Source organism: Diadema setosum, chromosome 16, assembly GCF_964275005.1.
Source record: "Diadema setosum chromosome 16, eeDiaSeto1, whole genome shotgun sequence".
NCBI classification, from domain to species: domain Eukaryota; kingdom Metazoa; phylum Echinodermata; class Echinoidea; order Diadematoida; family Diadematidae; genus Diadema; species Diadema setosum.
The window spans coordinates 3,510,265-3,527,898 of NC_092700.1; the positions used below are offsets into that span (position 1 = coordinate 3,510,265).

A 17,634-nucleotide genomic window follows, 5' to 3' on the forward strand; every position below is an offset into this window, starting at 1 on the left:
TTATTTTACAAAACAAGGCAAGTGCCAAATTGTGTCTCGCCCATTCGCGTACAAGGAATTAATATGTTTTATTACTCCCAGAAGTTAATTGATCTGCTTATGACTTTTGACCTTGTGGTGACCTTCAACACCCCAAGGGACATTTACCATCCAAGTTTGGTCACAAACGAACAAAGGGATCAAAAGTAATGAGCTATAATCGAAACGTGCCATAAAAACATAACATTGGGCCCTAAAAATTTGTTGACCCTTTTCTGTGACCTTTCACCTTGTGATGACCTTTAACTCCCCAAGGGACATCTACCATCCAAGTTTGGTCACAAACGGACATAGGGACCAAAAGTTATGAGCCACAATCAAAACGCGCCCTAAAAACATAACATTGGGCCCTAAAAGTTTATTGACCCCTGTCTGTGACCTTTGACCTTGTGACGACCTTCACCTCCCCAAGGGACATCTTCACTTTAAGTTTTGTCACAAACGGACAAAGGGATCAAAACTTATGAGCCATAAACGAAATGCGCCCTAAAAACTTAACATTGGGCCTAAAAGTTCGTTGACCCGTCTGTGACCTTTGACCTTGTGGTTACCTTCAACTTTCCAAGAGACATCTAATATCACCCAAGTTTGATTGCCATTGTAGCAACATGTGCTGAGTTACGTGTGATAAGAGAGTCTTGCAAGTAAACTTTAACGTATGACCTCAAATGACCTTTGACCTTATCATGTGACCTCTTACGGCACCATAACATGAAGGTACCCCCAGTGCATCCATCACCCAAGTTTGATTGCCATTGTAGCAACATGTGTCGAGTTACATGTGATAAGAGAGTCTTGCAAGTAAACTTTAACGTATGACCTCAAATGACCTTTGACCTTATCCTGTGACCTCCAACGGCACCATAACATGAAGGTACCCCCAGTGCATCTATGACCCAAGTTAAGTTGTAATCCAAGCAACTTATGTGAAGTTATTTGTCAAAAGAGAGTCTTGCAGGTAAACTTTAACATAGAAAAGAGAGTCTTGCACATACTCTTTAATATATGACCTCAAATGACCTTTGACATCATCACATGACCTCCGACAACACCATAACATGAAGATACCCCTAGTGCTTCTATCATCCAAGTTTGGCTGCCATTGCTGTAACAGTTGCCAAGTTATGCATCATAAGAGAGTCTTGCAGGTAAACTTTAACATTTGTGACGGACGACGGACGGACGACGGACGACGGACGGACGACATTTGGATCCCTTAGTCTCGCCTTCACCTCCGGTGGGCGAGACAAAAAGTAGTAGCCTGAAGCTTGAACTTTACCAAAAGTTTACCATCCCTTTAATATCTGGTTTTATACCAAATTTACAATAACTGCCACATCCCTATATAACTATAATTAAAAGTCGAAAGAGAGAGAGAGAGAGAGAGAAATACACCAAGAGAGAAAGGGAATGAAGAGAGCTGTTTGAGAGAGACAGAGTGAGAGAGAGAGAGAGAGAGAGAGAGATAGACATAGTGAGTAAAACAAATTGAGAGAGGATAAGAAGAAGAATGCAAGGTGAAGAAGGAATCGAAGGCAGGACCGTACAAGAAACGGAAAGATAAACGATAAAGAAGGTGAAGAAGAAGACGAGAAAAAGAATGAAAAGGGATGACAGAAAATTACGCAGATAGAAAGTAAAAAATAAATCATGATAATGGTTATGCAGACTGAGCTACTACACTATAAAATCAGACCCAATGTCTAATAAACTCTCCACACTAAAGACACGTTGGGGGTACAAATATGTCAAGAGATTCAAACGTTAAGGCAACAAACTTTTGAATGAATAAATGTGACCCGCTGCAACAAAAGGATCCGAAAGTCGGGGGAGGACAATTTTCTTAAAATGACATGATATTATTCCCTAACTCTTCCACTTTAATGTCATATATAACATGACTCATAAAAGTACTCGGTTGCGGAGATATTGCTGATTTTACTAGCGCATGTGGAGTGGTTTAGGAAATCAGCGTTTCCAGAAAACCGCCTTCAAAGTTTTCCTTCCGACACTATCGTGATCAAGGGAAAGCAAAAGCTTTCACCGTTTGACAATAAAAGGTACACTCCTAGCAACCGCTGCGATGTTCCAGTCTAGCATCATCAGTCTATGCACGACCAATCAGTGACAAGAATGCCACTCTTTGACCAATGAGATTACCCCGCTGTTGCTAGGGGAGGAGTCTAGCTGCGGCGCTAAATCCAAATCTCCGGGCACGTTTTCTCTTCCGTTGAAAGTCGGAAAATCATGACCCAGAAAAATGCTATTTTCTTGCCTTTCCTTTGATCATTTAGCTTCAAAATTTCGGCAGACGATAGAAGGCACATTAGACTGCAAAAGTATGTCAAAAAGAGAAATCTGGACGTTTTGACGGATTTTGATGATCTGACTTCAAACTCGATTTTCTCGGCTCACCCGTCAGCGACTTTAGGATCCTCTTGTTGTAGCGGGGTCAGAAATGAATTAGGATCTCAATTTGTGGGTTGTGGCTGTAGAGCTTTACTATGATATGAAGAACGCTACCGGGCCCTCTCCCTTTCTAGGCCTACTGTGAGAAGTAGAAGATCACCAAACACACGCATGAAACACACACACACACACACACACACACACACAAAAGAAAACAAAGAGAGCAATAATGAATTTATACTGTAAACGCACCATAACTAGCAATGACATTAACACTCTTTGAAATATTGACTTGGGGCAAGGTTTTCATTGACCTGGCTGGTGTTGCTGTTGGTAATTCGATTTTGGCATGATTATCATTTATTCAATAAAATTATTCTACGTTATTTCGTAATGATTTTAGTTATGGCGACTAATATCAAACAAAAAAAAAGTTAAGTGTGTATATTACATCTGCAATTCATTGCTCTGGCAATACAAACTATGTTTGGCTTCTTCAATCATTTCACCAAGTTTTTAAGTAGGTTAAACATTGTGATCATTATGGATTTTTGATATACCATCAAACCCTTGTTAATTATGTTCAATGTACATATTCCAGTGGCTACTCCCTTTCGTTGAGAATTTTTATACGGTAATGCAATTAAACTTCCACTACTTATAAGAGAACATAATTCACATCTTTTGAACTTTTGTAACCATTTGACGTCACGATTTGGCATTTGAAGACGGATACCATTTAATTCTTTACTCATTGTTTGCAAGTTCGCAAGGATGGTAGTTCTTGAAGCTGACTAAATCTGAAAGACAAAACAAAAGTAACAATGAAACCATAGCTTCAATAAGCACCGTTATTATTCGCGACATATTTACAAGTTGATGAAAAGACGAAAATGAGGAAAATGTTTTGACATTGATGCAGAGAATGGACCTTCATAAAAGTTACAGTTTATCTTTGGGAGCAGCTATTAAAAAAAAAAAATGTTCAAGATATTGCATTTCATGCGCGTTTGTAGGCCAGTTGCATCACAAAACATCCTACCATATAACAATTTTGCAATAAATCCTATTATGAGAAGATATCATTATTTTTCTCATAAAACCATAACTGTAGACCGTTTAGTTTAGAAACAATTTTATTATACTTATTTTTCACATTTTGAACGCTTAACATTATCAAACATAGATTTTACTTATTCAGATATTTATATTGGTTATTTCTATTACCCACTTACATTTTGGAAGTATAAGTTTGAAGTACTAAAGCTTGTTTTTTGTTTCATCTAAAATGGTAAATAATGCCTTTAATTTGGCTCTCTGCCATAACCCCTCACAAAACCCTTACCTGTGAGAAATTTCATTTAATTGTGTTGAAATTTCAGGTGTTATGTGAAAGATGGCACTGAAACAATCTCCGCTCTCATCTTACACTCGCAGTTTGCTTTGCAACACTTGATTTTGTGAGTGTAATTCTCAATATATCCGTAAACATATTAGATGACAATTTATAGAACATATTCTGTAATTACGTCGCAGGTTATGTGTTTTAAGAACCGTGGAGTTGGAATTGTAGAAATTAGTCATTGTGTGAAGGTTATGTACACATCTCCGGTGATATTGCTGGTAAAAAAAAAAAAAAAATACAAAAGAAATGCAAATTGTATAATACACAACAACAAAAAATCAAAATAAAGAAAAATCAAAAAAGATAAACGTACAAAAATTGTACTAACTACATGTGTAATTATAGCTAGTGACCTCATGCTTCCACCTAAATAAAGACAGGTAAATTCTGCTCATGGAAATTTAGTAACAGTACTATGCATCTAAGTTGTTAGAGACAAATAATAAATGAGACTTAGGACCCTAAACCAGATTGACATGCAAAGTTAGACGAAGTAACCCTGCTAGAAAGAGCACAGTGTTCCACATTGTGAGAGCGATAGTGTAAACATATTGTGAACACAGTGTGAAATTTCCTCGTACTCTTGAATTGAAAGAAGATTGAAAGCAGAACTTACCTGGCTTGTAGTAGTCATAGACTTTAATGAACGATGATTTGGCATCTTTCACGACTATATCCTGTTTCACGTTGATGAGTACGCAGCGTTTTCTGCTATCAAACTATGAGGGCAATAGAACGAATTAACATGTAAAGTAATTATCTAACTTCCCGTAGAAGCTTTTAAATACAATTGCGTTCTGCCCGAAGAAGCATTTCATAACTTCAGCATCATCTATGCCGAGTAATAAGAAAAAAAAAATACAGTAATATACTGAGAGCGCAGCTTGAAAGATAATGCGTCGTTAACGATAATGTACTTTATGATAATAAAACATTATCGCGTCTTGAACATTGTGCATGAGAGCTACATAGCAGAAAGAAGTAATCAGTTCAATATACTATGACCTCATCCAAGGATATTCATTACTGTATATACAAAATTCATATCAATCATCACACCATGAAACATCATAAAAGATAGGATAGGTTTCCATATGTGACCTTGCATCACAAAGCCAACAAAAAGTCACCTGACATAGATTTTCAGTTAAGGGCAGACTCTAAAGAGCAGACTCTGAGCCATAAAATGATGTATAATTCAATTCAAATGGACTCCCCCCAACCTAAATCCAATCTAAATCAACCCAATCTCTTCATATGGGAAAGAAAGCACACACTCTGGAAAGCGAAGGACAGGGTCTATTCTGATGCTTAATCTTTACGAAGTCATGCTACCTGTGCGATGAATGGAACAAAAAACAGGATGTAAACCACCGGAGAAACAACAATGAAGAGACAGAGTATCATATTAAGCTGAAATTGAGCATGCTTTAATAACATATTTTTTTAAATCATAAAGGCCAATTTTTAAAGCAGTAGCATTATCCTTTCTAAAGTTATTAGAGTTGAAAGTGAAGAGTATGGACAGTGTTAAAAAAAAATGTAAAGGGTTCGCTTTAAGACACACCTAATCACACTGTTCTACTAAAAGGTGTTCGAGAAACATTCTAAAAACACAGTTTCCTGTTCGTTTTATGATACCACACTTTAGCATAATGCAGAATAAGACTTGCTCTTTCAGAAAATATGAAAAAACTGAAGATTGCTTTGGCTGACCCATTTCACGTATTTTCAGGCCTCGCACAAAATCAATGTGTGCGACTTTTTGTTAGTTTTGTGCATGGTCGCATATACTCAAATGGCAAAACGGCAAGAATCTGGAACAAACATATTCTCATAATCAGTATCATATTTTTTTCATTTTCTAGTACTCAGTTAAATTCTATTAACGTTTATGTCATAACAGTCAAATATTTTACCGACTAACATTCACCCCCCCCCCCGAATGAAACATAATTTACCCACCAAAAATTTCCCAAACTGTTATTTTTAAGAGAAGCCAAAAAATGTGATTCTGCTAAAAAATCAAAGGTAATGGTAAAACTACAAAAAGAAAAAAGGGGCAATCCAATGACACTATCCCCATCAACTGCTAAAATAATATGTAAACCATATCATGAAATACAATATAAATTTAACATAAAAAAAAAACGAAACTTCAAACAAACAATAATACATCGAATTGCACTGATTTTCACTTACAGAATCAAAATAGAGGGCCAGAGGTTTTCCAGGGGCATACTTGTAAATGCGCTTCAAACCAATGGTGGCGCCGCGTCTTGTGAGGAAAGCTTCTAAAGAGTCCTCATGGGGGATGAATCCAGACACCATTTTAACCTCCATTACAGCCATACCAGTCTCCACCTCATTCCCTGTGTACCTGTCAGATGGGAGAGAGAGAGAGAGAGAGAGGGTGTGAGATAGATAAAAAATAAAGAGCGAGAAAGAATGACTTTAAAATAGAGAGACAGTTAAAATTATACCTTTTTTTTTTTTGCTCTGTCATGCTCACTAATAAACCTCAAACCTTCGACATATACGACATTCGATTTTTCTTTTCCACTTCTGCAGTGCCAACGTTTACTGAAACAGGGTTTATTGTCACATTCATATGTACCACGCCGAGAGCATGATTTCTTTTGCCTAATAATGTCTTAATAGCCTCTTGTATTGTATTGGGAAAATGACTAGCCTTAGCTGTGACGACACCCGAAAGTCTGATCTGAGTTACTGAGTAGCCTGTTAATAATTGCCTCTGCCAGATTTAAGTATTCGTAAGCACCAAAGGCGCTGATTAAACTTACCTCTTAACCCTAAAAGGGCCGGGGGGGGGGGGCGGAATCCGCCCCCCCCCCCCCTCGACGTTTCGCGCTATAATTCTGTAACGCGAGAAGGCCTCATCGCGAGTCTTCTTGACTTTCTTCGTTCAAGTCTCGCGCAACTTTTGAGACCAAATTTGCAACGTCCGCGCATACTTTGGCGAAGCCACGCCCATTTTTGTAAGGGAATGTCGCTCCAAAACGGGCACAATTTTGTGATTTTGTGTACATTTCCTATGGAAAACAGTGCTCTGTCATGAAAGGCATAAAAACCTGATTATTTTTACAATTAATCACTTTCATTGATTAATTTTGTGCTAATTATGGTAGAAAAGTGGTCAGTGACAATTTCCAATGAAAAAACAAAGAAAAAACAAAAGTTGAAAAACAAAGAAATACATAAGAAATTCTGAAAACAATAAAATACATAAGAATTGAAATGAGTTTTGGAAGTTTTTGTGATGTGCAATTGTTGAATATGCTAAAACAGATTTACAGATCAAAAATTAGACTCTCAATGCTTTTAATTAAGCTAAAATATCACCTTGAGCTTAATTTGCATAATTAATTAATTAAAATTAGAAATTGATTGTTTCAAAAAATCTTATAACACAATCTTGTAGATTATGACGCGGGTCTAACGCATGCAAAATTTCATCGCGATCGCACCACCGATGGCCGAGATCTCAGGGGGGGGGGGGGAATCCGCCCCCCCCCCCCCCCCGGTCTGAGCATAGCCAAAAAAGCCCGGCCCCTTTAGGGTTAAAGAAGCTGATAAGCTCCTAACTACTCGGTGGTATAACACTTGGCTGATTGTTGATTACCAAAATTCATTCCCCATTCATCCAATTTCGCAGAAAAAAAAATAGACAACAGCAAGAAGGAAACCTTCCACATACATTGTAGTTACATATAAGATATTCAATTGTCATGGCCAGCGTTGAAAAGTTGACGCCACTTTCCTTAGTTTGAACAGTCAAACAGCTTCCCATACAACAACTCGAAATTAAATTGATTCTCTCTCTCTGTTTCTATGTTTGTCTTTCTGTCTCTTTTTCTTTTATCTAACAACTTAACAGTAAAAAACAGCCTCTTATATTTAGAAGTCACTAGAAATTACCAGAATTTATCCATTTTTGTATGTGTAACCCACCCCGATTGTTTGCTTGTTGTTTTTTTTTTTTTTAGATAATACACACGGTCATCTTTGTTTTCGTTGGTGCACTGTGATTGAACGGATTAAAGAATAAAGAAAAAGAAGGCAAACTAACCTGACACAGATGCGCAGAGTTTTGTCTCCACATGTTGTAGGGTCACTTGGGGATCTTCCGTTCCATTCACGGATTGTAACATTAATGCTAAACAGCGGGCGTTGTGGAGGAACCACGGGAACATTATAACGTAACTCAGCCTGTTCAAAGCAAAAGCAACATAAAGAGAAAAAGAAAATGTCTTACTCACTTTCTATATCTTTTTTGTGTTCAAGTTTGTACGCATTTGTCTGGACTACACATCCACCTTAGTAGGTCAGATGCAAAGTGACAAGAGAAGATCCTTCGACTATTGAACCTGAATTTTGCTTAAAGGTCCAGTTTACCTTTGGGAGCAGTGATTTCAAAAATGTTCAAGATATCACATTTGATGCATATGTGTAGGTCTGTTGTATCATAAAACATCCTACCATATGAAATATTTGCAATAAAACCTAAAATATATGGAGATATCAGGGTTTTTCTCAATAAACCGTAACTGTATACGGTTTAGTCTGGAAAAATTTTTATTATAACTATTGTTCACATTTTGTGTATTTTACAACACTTAACATCGATTATACGAATTCAAATTTTGACAGTTGTTGTTTCTATCCCTAACTCACATTTTAGAACTATTTTAAAGCACTAATGCTGGGTTTTTGTTTCATCTGCAAATGGTAAATTATGCCTTTAAAGAAATGGCATTAGCGCAATGTGTATATCACTTCCCGCGTTTATAGCTACTGTATTGTTAGCTTTTGCACTGTCGATTTAGGCAAGTTAAATAGCTGTTTATCAGCGTTTGTGTTTGTTTTCAGTTTTGGATTGTTGGCACACATTTTCCAGCTCAATTATTGTTCTACTGATGAACTGATAATATCACTTCACATTGGTGACACAGTCTCTGCGTTCGCTTGTACAAACTGTTGTTCATCTTCCTTACATTAGCTGAATACTTCTCCACCTGCACGGATCACCTCCCCCATAAATGAACAATTATTTTAACCTTGTGTGTCAGAGAGCTGAACATTGAAGAGTGAAACTTGGCATAGCATCCATGTAGCCTACCTAAGAGGTTGCTTTATACAATCACTGTGGAATATTTGACAAAAGGTTGTGCTGTTTTGAACCTGAACGATAACGAAAAACTGAGACATATAAAACAAATTAATATGAAAAATGTAAAGAGATTTACTGCAAAAAAAAAAAAAAATCTTTACTTTTCTTTTACCTTAGGGCAATCTTCAAATGTGACTCTGCATCACAAATCCAACAAAAAATCGCCAGATATGGATTTCTAGTTCAGATCTGTGTATGTTTGCTAAAAATCTGAAATACTTTGGCAAAATGAAGCAACTTACAATCTCATGATATGATTTTCACTTGCTTCCTTTTTGCCAAATTATTTATATTTGCCCACAATCTAAAAAACTTTGGCAAAAGGAAGCAAGTGACATCTTTATGATATGATTGTCACTTGCTTCCTTTTGCAATTGTTTTCTTATTTTGCTACAAATCTATAATACTTCGACAAAAGGAAGCAGGTAACATACTCATGATTTGATTGTCACATGCCACCTTTTGCCAGATTTTTTCATAATTATTTGCTACAAATCTATAATACTTTGGCAAAAGGAAGCAAGTTACATAATAGTGAGTTTTTTAATGAAAATATCAAAGTTCTTCGAATTGTCATAGATGCATAACCGTATGACTTGCAGGAATGCCGACATTATTTCTTATCACAAATTTCCATGTTGAAGGCCCTGCCAAAAAAACATGTTTTCTTCATATGTAGCTTTTGTACTCGATGTCACTTTCTTCCGTTTGCCGAAGTAGGGCAGCATAGTCATATGTATAAAGAAGCTGTTAAATCCAACACCATTATATTATCTACAAGATGCACTAATTTTGACTAAGTGCGAAATCTTGGTTGCACGAAATATTTCCCTTCAACGCCGATCGGCACTGAAACACACAGACTGTACAAAAGTCTGTTAAACAGAAAGGGTTTAAGTACTCATACCCACCTGGAACAGAGCGCACCCACTACCCCTCGCTGTGACCCATAGATCTGCCGGAACCTCCCGCAGGTCTTCACGCTGCCGCACAAGGTGGTTGTTGTCATCGATGTTGAAGGAAAACTCCTCTGTGACATCATTCGAGCCCGACCTCAAAGCTTGAACGTCAATTCGCAGATCTAATGGCAAATCTGGGCCATACACTCTCTCTGCAAACTGAGCCACAGCTTGCAATCCAAGAACAGTGTCCTGAAAAAGAAAAATGTAGACATACATAAGTATAAATAATTATAATTTTATATCATTTCAACTTGTTTTTCATCGTTTGGTAACCTCTAGATTAGGGAGTGCAATATCCCTTTCAGTTGATCCAAGAAAAAAGAAAAAAAAGACGAATATGCTTTCTGATGCCTATGGGATCATTAAATGCCATAACAAACTGTCAGCAAAGCATGCTCTTAGGACATAAACTTTCTAAAGAGTTTCAAATGAAAACAGATTAACCTCAATCTTGAGTGATACTTACCGACCTTCGACGTTCTCATCGTTTTGCCTGTTTAATAGCTCTTAATCTACACAAGCAGTTTAATAATACTTCTCTTTATTGCCCCAAAAACTTTAGATTTCCATTCAGATTCATTCTTTATTTCTACTCTCATACGTAACATTTTATCAACTTTTTTATTGTTCAGTTTTCATAATGATAATGTGATGTACTCTTCCTCTTTCAAAGCTCCGTTCTCGCAAAGGAGAATTGATTAGTAGCCTAAACGGTGACAACACCTAGTGAAATTCTAACCTGAGTCGAAGAGAAACCACCGAGGGCGTTTCGCTGAGCATTCAGCCAGCGGACTATCGGCAAAACATCGTCAAAAATCTCATCGAAGGGCTGATTCTGATGAAGATGTGCCAGCAGAACGTAAGCTGTTATCTCTACACTGGAGGAGTCGGCATGGCAATGGTGGATGCACAAGCTCTCTTCTTTCTCAACAACATCACCGCTGCTCCAGAAACGAAACCCATCTTCGAGGCAAAGGTTTGATTTTTTTTTTCAAAAAAAAAAAGAAAAAAAATGGTTACCAAACGTTGAATCTGCGCATTATCCATGAATCATCTCCTTATAAGGTTAATTTCAATACCTCCGTTTACCTTTATTTCAAGAAGAACTGAAAAGATGGAACCAAACAATTTTGTCTAACTTTGCTCAAGAGCAAATGCACTTACACATAATTATCTACAAATTTTGGATATAAACACTAAAGTGTCACATTCTCGATCAGAAAGAGCTATGGCAAATGATACGAAATCATTTTTAAATTGCAGGTGAAACGAATAATGCCATAGTATTATGGTTGAAAAAAAAAAAGACTGAAATGGATGATAATGCATATATTCTACCACATCCCAAAATAAAAAAATAATATGATAAAAGCCATAATAAGAAGATACAGCTTCAAACCTAAGATTATGTTCAGTACATAATGCTTCATCAGTTGGCTACATTGCACCAATAAAAGCAAATTATGTTGATTATTTATAGCTCATTGGACGCTCGAGATGACGCATGTTCTTAATATCAGTTATTCATGTAAACATATTTTCCCCAATGTTACTGCTTCTGGCAATATTGTGAGCTTATACATTCTGGGGTCAGATGAAAGAAAGAAAAAAAAACAGGTGATAGCATGATTGGAACACACAGGGTTTTCTTGGAGTGATATATTTGCGACCAGAAAAGGGGCTTACTTTTTACTTGTGCTCTGTCGTTAAGGAGGCTTAGAGCTCGAGACTGGCTGGTGAAGTAGCTGCCCAAGCCTAAAGCATAGCTGGTCAAAGCCAGCGCATAGGTGTTCATATCATCAGGAGATGTGGTGTTCAGCCAGTATTCCATACAATACAACCCAAGGACTACTTCATGACCCTACATGATGTGAGATATATTGAATGAAAAATGTTAGAAGGAGGATATGTGCTACGATAAGTACTGTACTAGAAATGGAGGTTCGCTCGTATTATCAAGTCTGACCCTTAGACATACATAATTATACACGAACTAGATATCTTAGAAAGAAAACAACAACAACAACAACAAAAATAATGTAAAATGATAACGTAAACCAAATAATGATGCGGGTAGTCCAGACATTCATTATGTGCAGCTACAATTTATTTTAGGTGGGTACAACTCCGAAAACATAAACATTATTAGAGTATAAGGTATAAGGATGCGTTTACACGATGTTCCCGGTAACCACGGCGGCCCCGTTTCAGGCCACCGTGGATTAAACGGGATGGACATGAAACAACGCGGTGAGACGGGATAGTCAAACGTGGCAGGATGTGATTGCCAGGATGCTCGTGTTAGAGTTTTAAACTGAAAAAAGAAAATGCTACGGCAGCCCCGGTGCTAATGAGGAATCTAGTACGCAGCGTTGAAACGGGGTGTACATAACAAAACGGGGAGGCACGTATTAGGCCGCAACAAAGCTTGGAGGCTCCCCGTTAGCGGTAGCGGGATGCGACTGAAATATATATATATATATATATATATATATATATATATATATATATATATATATATATCAGTCTAGACTGACAAGACGACGTGAGAGCAACGTCTGATAGCAATGTTTTCCCCGGAGCGAGGATTGAATCGAAGAAAACTAGAATGCGAAGAGGGAAAAACATGAGAATGTCTTATCTACCAACGGCGCACTACGTTTCAGACAAATGGGGCTGCAGAGGCCGCCGGAAACATAGTCATATAATATAATACATGAAGTTAAACATACTTGTGTATTCCATTTTGTGAGCTAGAACTACCTGTGCGGTACAGGTATAGTATCATGAAGGAAAAAGAACAGCATAAATCATCTGCAACGTCGACAAAGTCCCTCTGTGCGTCAAAAAATGCTGAAACATATTGAAAAATAAATAATTGTGTGGTAAACTAATTCAAACTCTGCCAGGCCATATGGCTGGGATCAATGCAGCAGAATAACAACTATACCATGAGGGCATTGAAAATCGGACACCTGTGAGTTTAGATAGCACAGGTTATGATATCGGCCCAAATTTGTTTGATGACTTGAGGTGGATGTAAACCAATTTAAGCAAACAACTCACATCAGGGGATGCTCCAGATTCAAGCATGGCGACTGTCACAAATGCTGTCATGGTAACAGGGCTGGAGACGGATCCCTGGGTTGGAGAGGATGAAGAAGTGGACTCACGTGTTAGAAAGAAGACAGTTGTCAGCGTCGGCTAGGAAATTTGCGGCGGGAATTCTGGGAAGCTATATCAGGAGTATGATAACTGGGCTACATTTTGATCACAATCAGCCGATCAGACTTGCGGGGGGGGGGGGGAAGCAAACACCCGATTACAAGTGAGAAAGCTTTGCATAAGCTGGGACAAGAAGAAGAAAATGAAAATTATTTCAGTCATGACATAAAATCCACTCATCCCCTTCAAGTGAATAGCCATACATTTTCTTACGGAGTATGGTTTTACAAACATTTGTTTTTACAAACATTTGTTTTGTTTGTTTGTTTGTTTGTTTGTTTGATTTATTTTTCTGCCAACACAATTTCATACTTAAATCAAGACTATTTTCAGTAATATCACATAAATATCAGTTTATACTGATTACGATGTACATGATTTAGAGAAGGAAAATAGATGTATAAATTAAGTCCAATAACAATATATAATGATTACCAAATTTCCAAATAATTACCTGAGAAATTATGCGGAAGAAGGACTGCCACTATGAGCAAAAGCTCGAACACGTGGCAACCAGGGACCTATCTATACATAATGCACATATTAAATAAAAAATGCAGTGGCAAATCTTCATATTGCTACTCATTTTAAAATTAAGCATTGCAAACGACAACAAGACGGAAAGTTTCTTGGCTAGTTGGTCATCACTCTATTTCAATAATGACGTGACGTTTCATTTTGATTATTATTACTATCCGTGTTTTTTTTTTGTTTTTTTTTTTGTTTTTTTTTTTTTACATTAGCTGAAACTGCGTAATGATAAGGTACTATTAAGAAGTGTTGTTCATGGTAAAATCTAAGCCTACCTGCATTTCTTTGTTGATGACTCGACCCTGCTTGATGATGCAACCTTCTGCGTCCGTAGAGTGCTGAAGGAGCCATTCCCGTGTTCTCCCAAGATTGTTTTCGTCAACTTCCATAAACTCCTTTGCCAAACTGAAAGACTTTAGGACGAACGCGGACAGCCAGGTGCTGCCGTGAACGTCCCTGATCCCAAAGGCGCTGTAGGACCCGTCTGGTAGCTGGTAGGTGAGCTCTCGCTGGTAGCCTTTATTGCAGTATATTTTAAAAACAAAGTATTATGCCTTTGTTGATGTAAGCAATACCATCGGGAACGTTGGGGAATGCCGTAAACTTTGTGGTGTTATCATCGGTAGGGGAACTAGGATGATTCATTAATCTAAAACATGTGTCTTTGTTTCCACAATGGGAATTTTCTCCTCTAGTTTATTGTCCCCCTCCCCATCTTTAAAAATACAATAAGAAGGATTGCACAAACAACTTCCAAACAAACGCAATCATAACCTTGGGGACAGCTTCTTTGCAGAAAAAAAAAACATAGGATTTGTTCATTTTAGGATTAACTTTCGCATCATACACTGACCAGATCTATCTTATATTCTCTCTTCTGCTGAGAGTCCATACTACGTTACATAATGTTGCATACAAATGTTTTCGATTGATGCTGGCCTAAGCCTCTGTTTATACTGTGTGAGCACATGGACTCTTAAAACTGACTTATGCTTGCCTTCACAAGGCATTTTTTTTTTGCCATAGAATTGTCACACTAAATTCTGAATAACCATATTTTATAGCTTTGAAACCTACAGCCACCCAAGGGACTAGTCCGTTGTTTGGACACTTACCGTTTTCCATGTACTCCAAGGCCTTTGATGATATCTCATCAGTCATCTGGTTAGTTTCCGTCAGGTAATGCATCACAAAGATGCTGGGTGCCATGGTGATCATATTCTGCTCCCCGCATCCAAAGGGCATCCTCAGCAGTTCTCCAAGGTTACTCATGACTGGTCCAATCACATCACCTGTATAACAGAATCACAGCAAGCTCTTTTCATATGTGCTCCCTTCACAATTATGTTCTTATTCTTTATTACGTATACAACCTGTCTGTCTTCACTTGCTACACATTGAGTACAAAGGCAATGTCATTTCAGTGGATGCGGAAGTATCAGTAGAACATAGCTGTGCAGTTCAAGGACTGTAGCTCAATTATTGCAAAAGTTATATACTGTTAGAATTTCGATTAAAGCTATGTGTACGAATGTATTGCAATATTTTGAGGGCTGAAAAACCAAACAAACAGTATTGTATTGTGATTGACACGGGAATCATACAGGGGCAAACAGTGTATCGAATGAAATCGGCAGCATTTTTACCAAAAAAGCACGGAATCATGGAAGTTTGTTTAGAAAATAAATGTAATACCGCGAAATCCAAATATGAAATTGAATTTGGAGGGACAAGCCCTCCTATTTCAGTTGCAATCATTAAACCTCCTAATGCAACTGTGAGTATGAATTACACTGAATTGAGATGTAAAACATTACAATTACTGATATAATCAAACACAATGCTTCTGATTAATGTGATGTCAACATTGATGTTGTCATGAGAAGACGCAAAAAAAAAATCTTAAGATAAAAGATATATCTTTTTGCTCTCCTAAAATATATATTTTTAGATACAATGTATGAGTTCTTATAACCCAATGGACGATTGGTCATCATTAAGTTGGAGGTAAAAAAAAGGACATCAAACGAAAATGAAACAAAATAGATTGGCCTTGAAAAGCTGTCCTGAATCTGAATTTAGATAAACAATTTCCTGGAAGATATTTTGTCTGTACCGACGTCAAATATATGCATATGAGGTGTAAGTCTAGTTTTCATGTGGATGCATCACCACATAAACACTATTTTTGTACACGAAATGATTTTCTTGTGAATATGTCAGTATGTCAAGTTTTAAATTGCTACGAACTACTTGTTTTCTGGTAATATGAAAGAAAGGGTGGGGAATATGTTTAGAAATACAAGATATACACAATTATGAAATCATATCAATCTCACCGATAACTTGTATTCTTCCTCGTGCAGATCCTGGAACAATTACCTCCGGCAGAGCGAGAGTCACCATCTTGGAATATGGTTCATCACCCTCATCTACCAGAACCAACAAAAACGACGGAAAGTAAGAGAAAAAATCAAATGCGACCCTGAAACACAACACCAACAACAACAACAAAAAGTCGACAAGAATTTTTGTTAAAGGCACATTCTGAGAGAGCAGATTTTAAGCTTTGAAATTATATATCACTTCATTTGAATAGAGTCTCCTAAATAAAATCTAAATCGTTCAATCTAAATATTAAAAAAAAAAAAACATTCGAAAGTGGAAAAGTGTGTACTGAAAGAGGCTCTAAAGTATAGGGTCGATTCCAGCGCTTATAATCTTCCCATCTCGTCCTCAGTGGAATGAATGGGGATACAATAGGCTGCAAAAGTACATAAAAGTAACGATGAAGAAATCATATGAATAGGATGGACTTTCACATGCTTCATCAACACATCCTGTTCATGACTAAAATCATCTTTCAAAGCAGAAGCATCACCCTTTCAGAGTTTAAAAGAAAATTAAAAAGGGCCTCTAGGGCATACCTAGGCACAATATTCTACCAATAAAAAGATTAAAAGATCAAAACAGAGAAACCTCTGCAACACAGGTTACCTTCATTGCTATGATCCCAAATGATAAACTAATGTAAAAGAAGAATATTGCTCTTATGGAAAATATGAAAAACCAAGATTGACAAGGTTGACGAGTGCCACCTATTTTGAGTCCTGTCGAAAAATCAGAGCGTGCGCCTTTTTGGTTGGTTTTGTGATGCATATATTCTCAAATAAAACTTGGAATTGAAATTGAAATTGAAATGGAAATTGAAGATGAAGGTGTTTTGAACACTTTAAATAATCAATGATTTTTCCATTCATTCCAGTTCTAATGATAAACTTGTGATTAAAAAAAGGTACAGCTTAACACACCTGAGAGCCTTAACTCTTTCCATTTTCAAGACACTAGAGTATTGGGGAGACATTTGAGTTAAAGAAAATAATAATGACAAAAGCTGATATTTATATTGCGCAGCCACTATGAAAATATACTCTACTGAGCATTACAAAGTAATAATAGTAGTAGTTATAACAATAAAAACAATAAGAATACAAATAATAACAATACATTTATATAGCGCATTTTCCATAAACGTACATGTTCAAATGCGCTTTACCAGTGGATTATAGTAAATATCACAAAATACATAATTCAAAAATAGATTGCATTGTTGAAAAGATGGGTTTTTAACCTGAACTTAAACTCAGTAACCGTAGTTCCTGCCGTCGGGGAAGAAAACAACAAAGGGAGATTATTCCATAATTTCGGTGCAGAATACAAAAATGCCCTGTCACCATGAGTAGCTTATGATTTCCGTGACTGATATTTCAATAGTGTTTGATCCCGTGAACTTCGGAGATGATAGAATGTTTGAAAATATTGGATTACAAAATAGATGAGAAATATATCTTAGATAATGAATAAATAAAAAG

General features: G+C 37.0%; 1 protein-coding gene across 1 annotated transcript in view; it reads right to left on the reverse strand.

Moving 5' to 3' along the window:
* Positions 1-3,195: 3,195 nt before the first annotated feature.
* The window catches only part of LOC140240208 (ovostatin-like), a 48,888-nt gene continuing 34,449 nt past the window's right edge, over positions 3,196-17,634 (reverse strand). Inside the window, exons 23-33 of the mRNA XM_072320001.1 lie at positions 16,102-16,194; positions 14,878-15,054; positions 14,038-14,279; positions 13,073-13,147; positions 11,693-11,867; positions 10,746-10,969; positions 9,956-10,195; positions 7,944-8,083; positions 6,056-6,233; positions 4,470-4,572; positions 3,196-3,248 (exon numbers count right to left, since the gene is read on the reverse strand). Coding sequence (XP_072176102.1) covers positions 3,196-3,248; positions 4,470-4,572; positions 6,056-6,233; positions 7,944-8,083; positions 9,956-10,195; positions 10,746-10,969; positions 11,693-11,867; positions 13,073-13,147; positions 14,038-14,279; positions 14,878-15,054; positions 16,102-16,194 — 1,700 coding nt within the window. The remainder of the gene's footprint in view (positions 3,249-4,469; positions 4,573-6,055; positions 6,234-7,943; positions 8,084-9,955; positions 10,196-10,745; positions 10,970-11,692; positions 11,868-13,072; positions 13,148-14,037; positions 14,280-14,877; positions 15,055-16,101; positions 16,195-17,634) is intronic.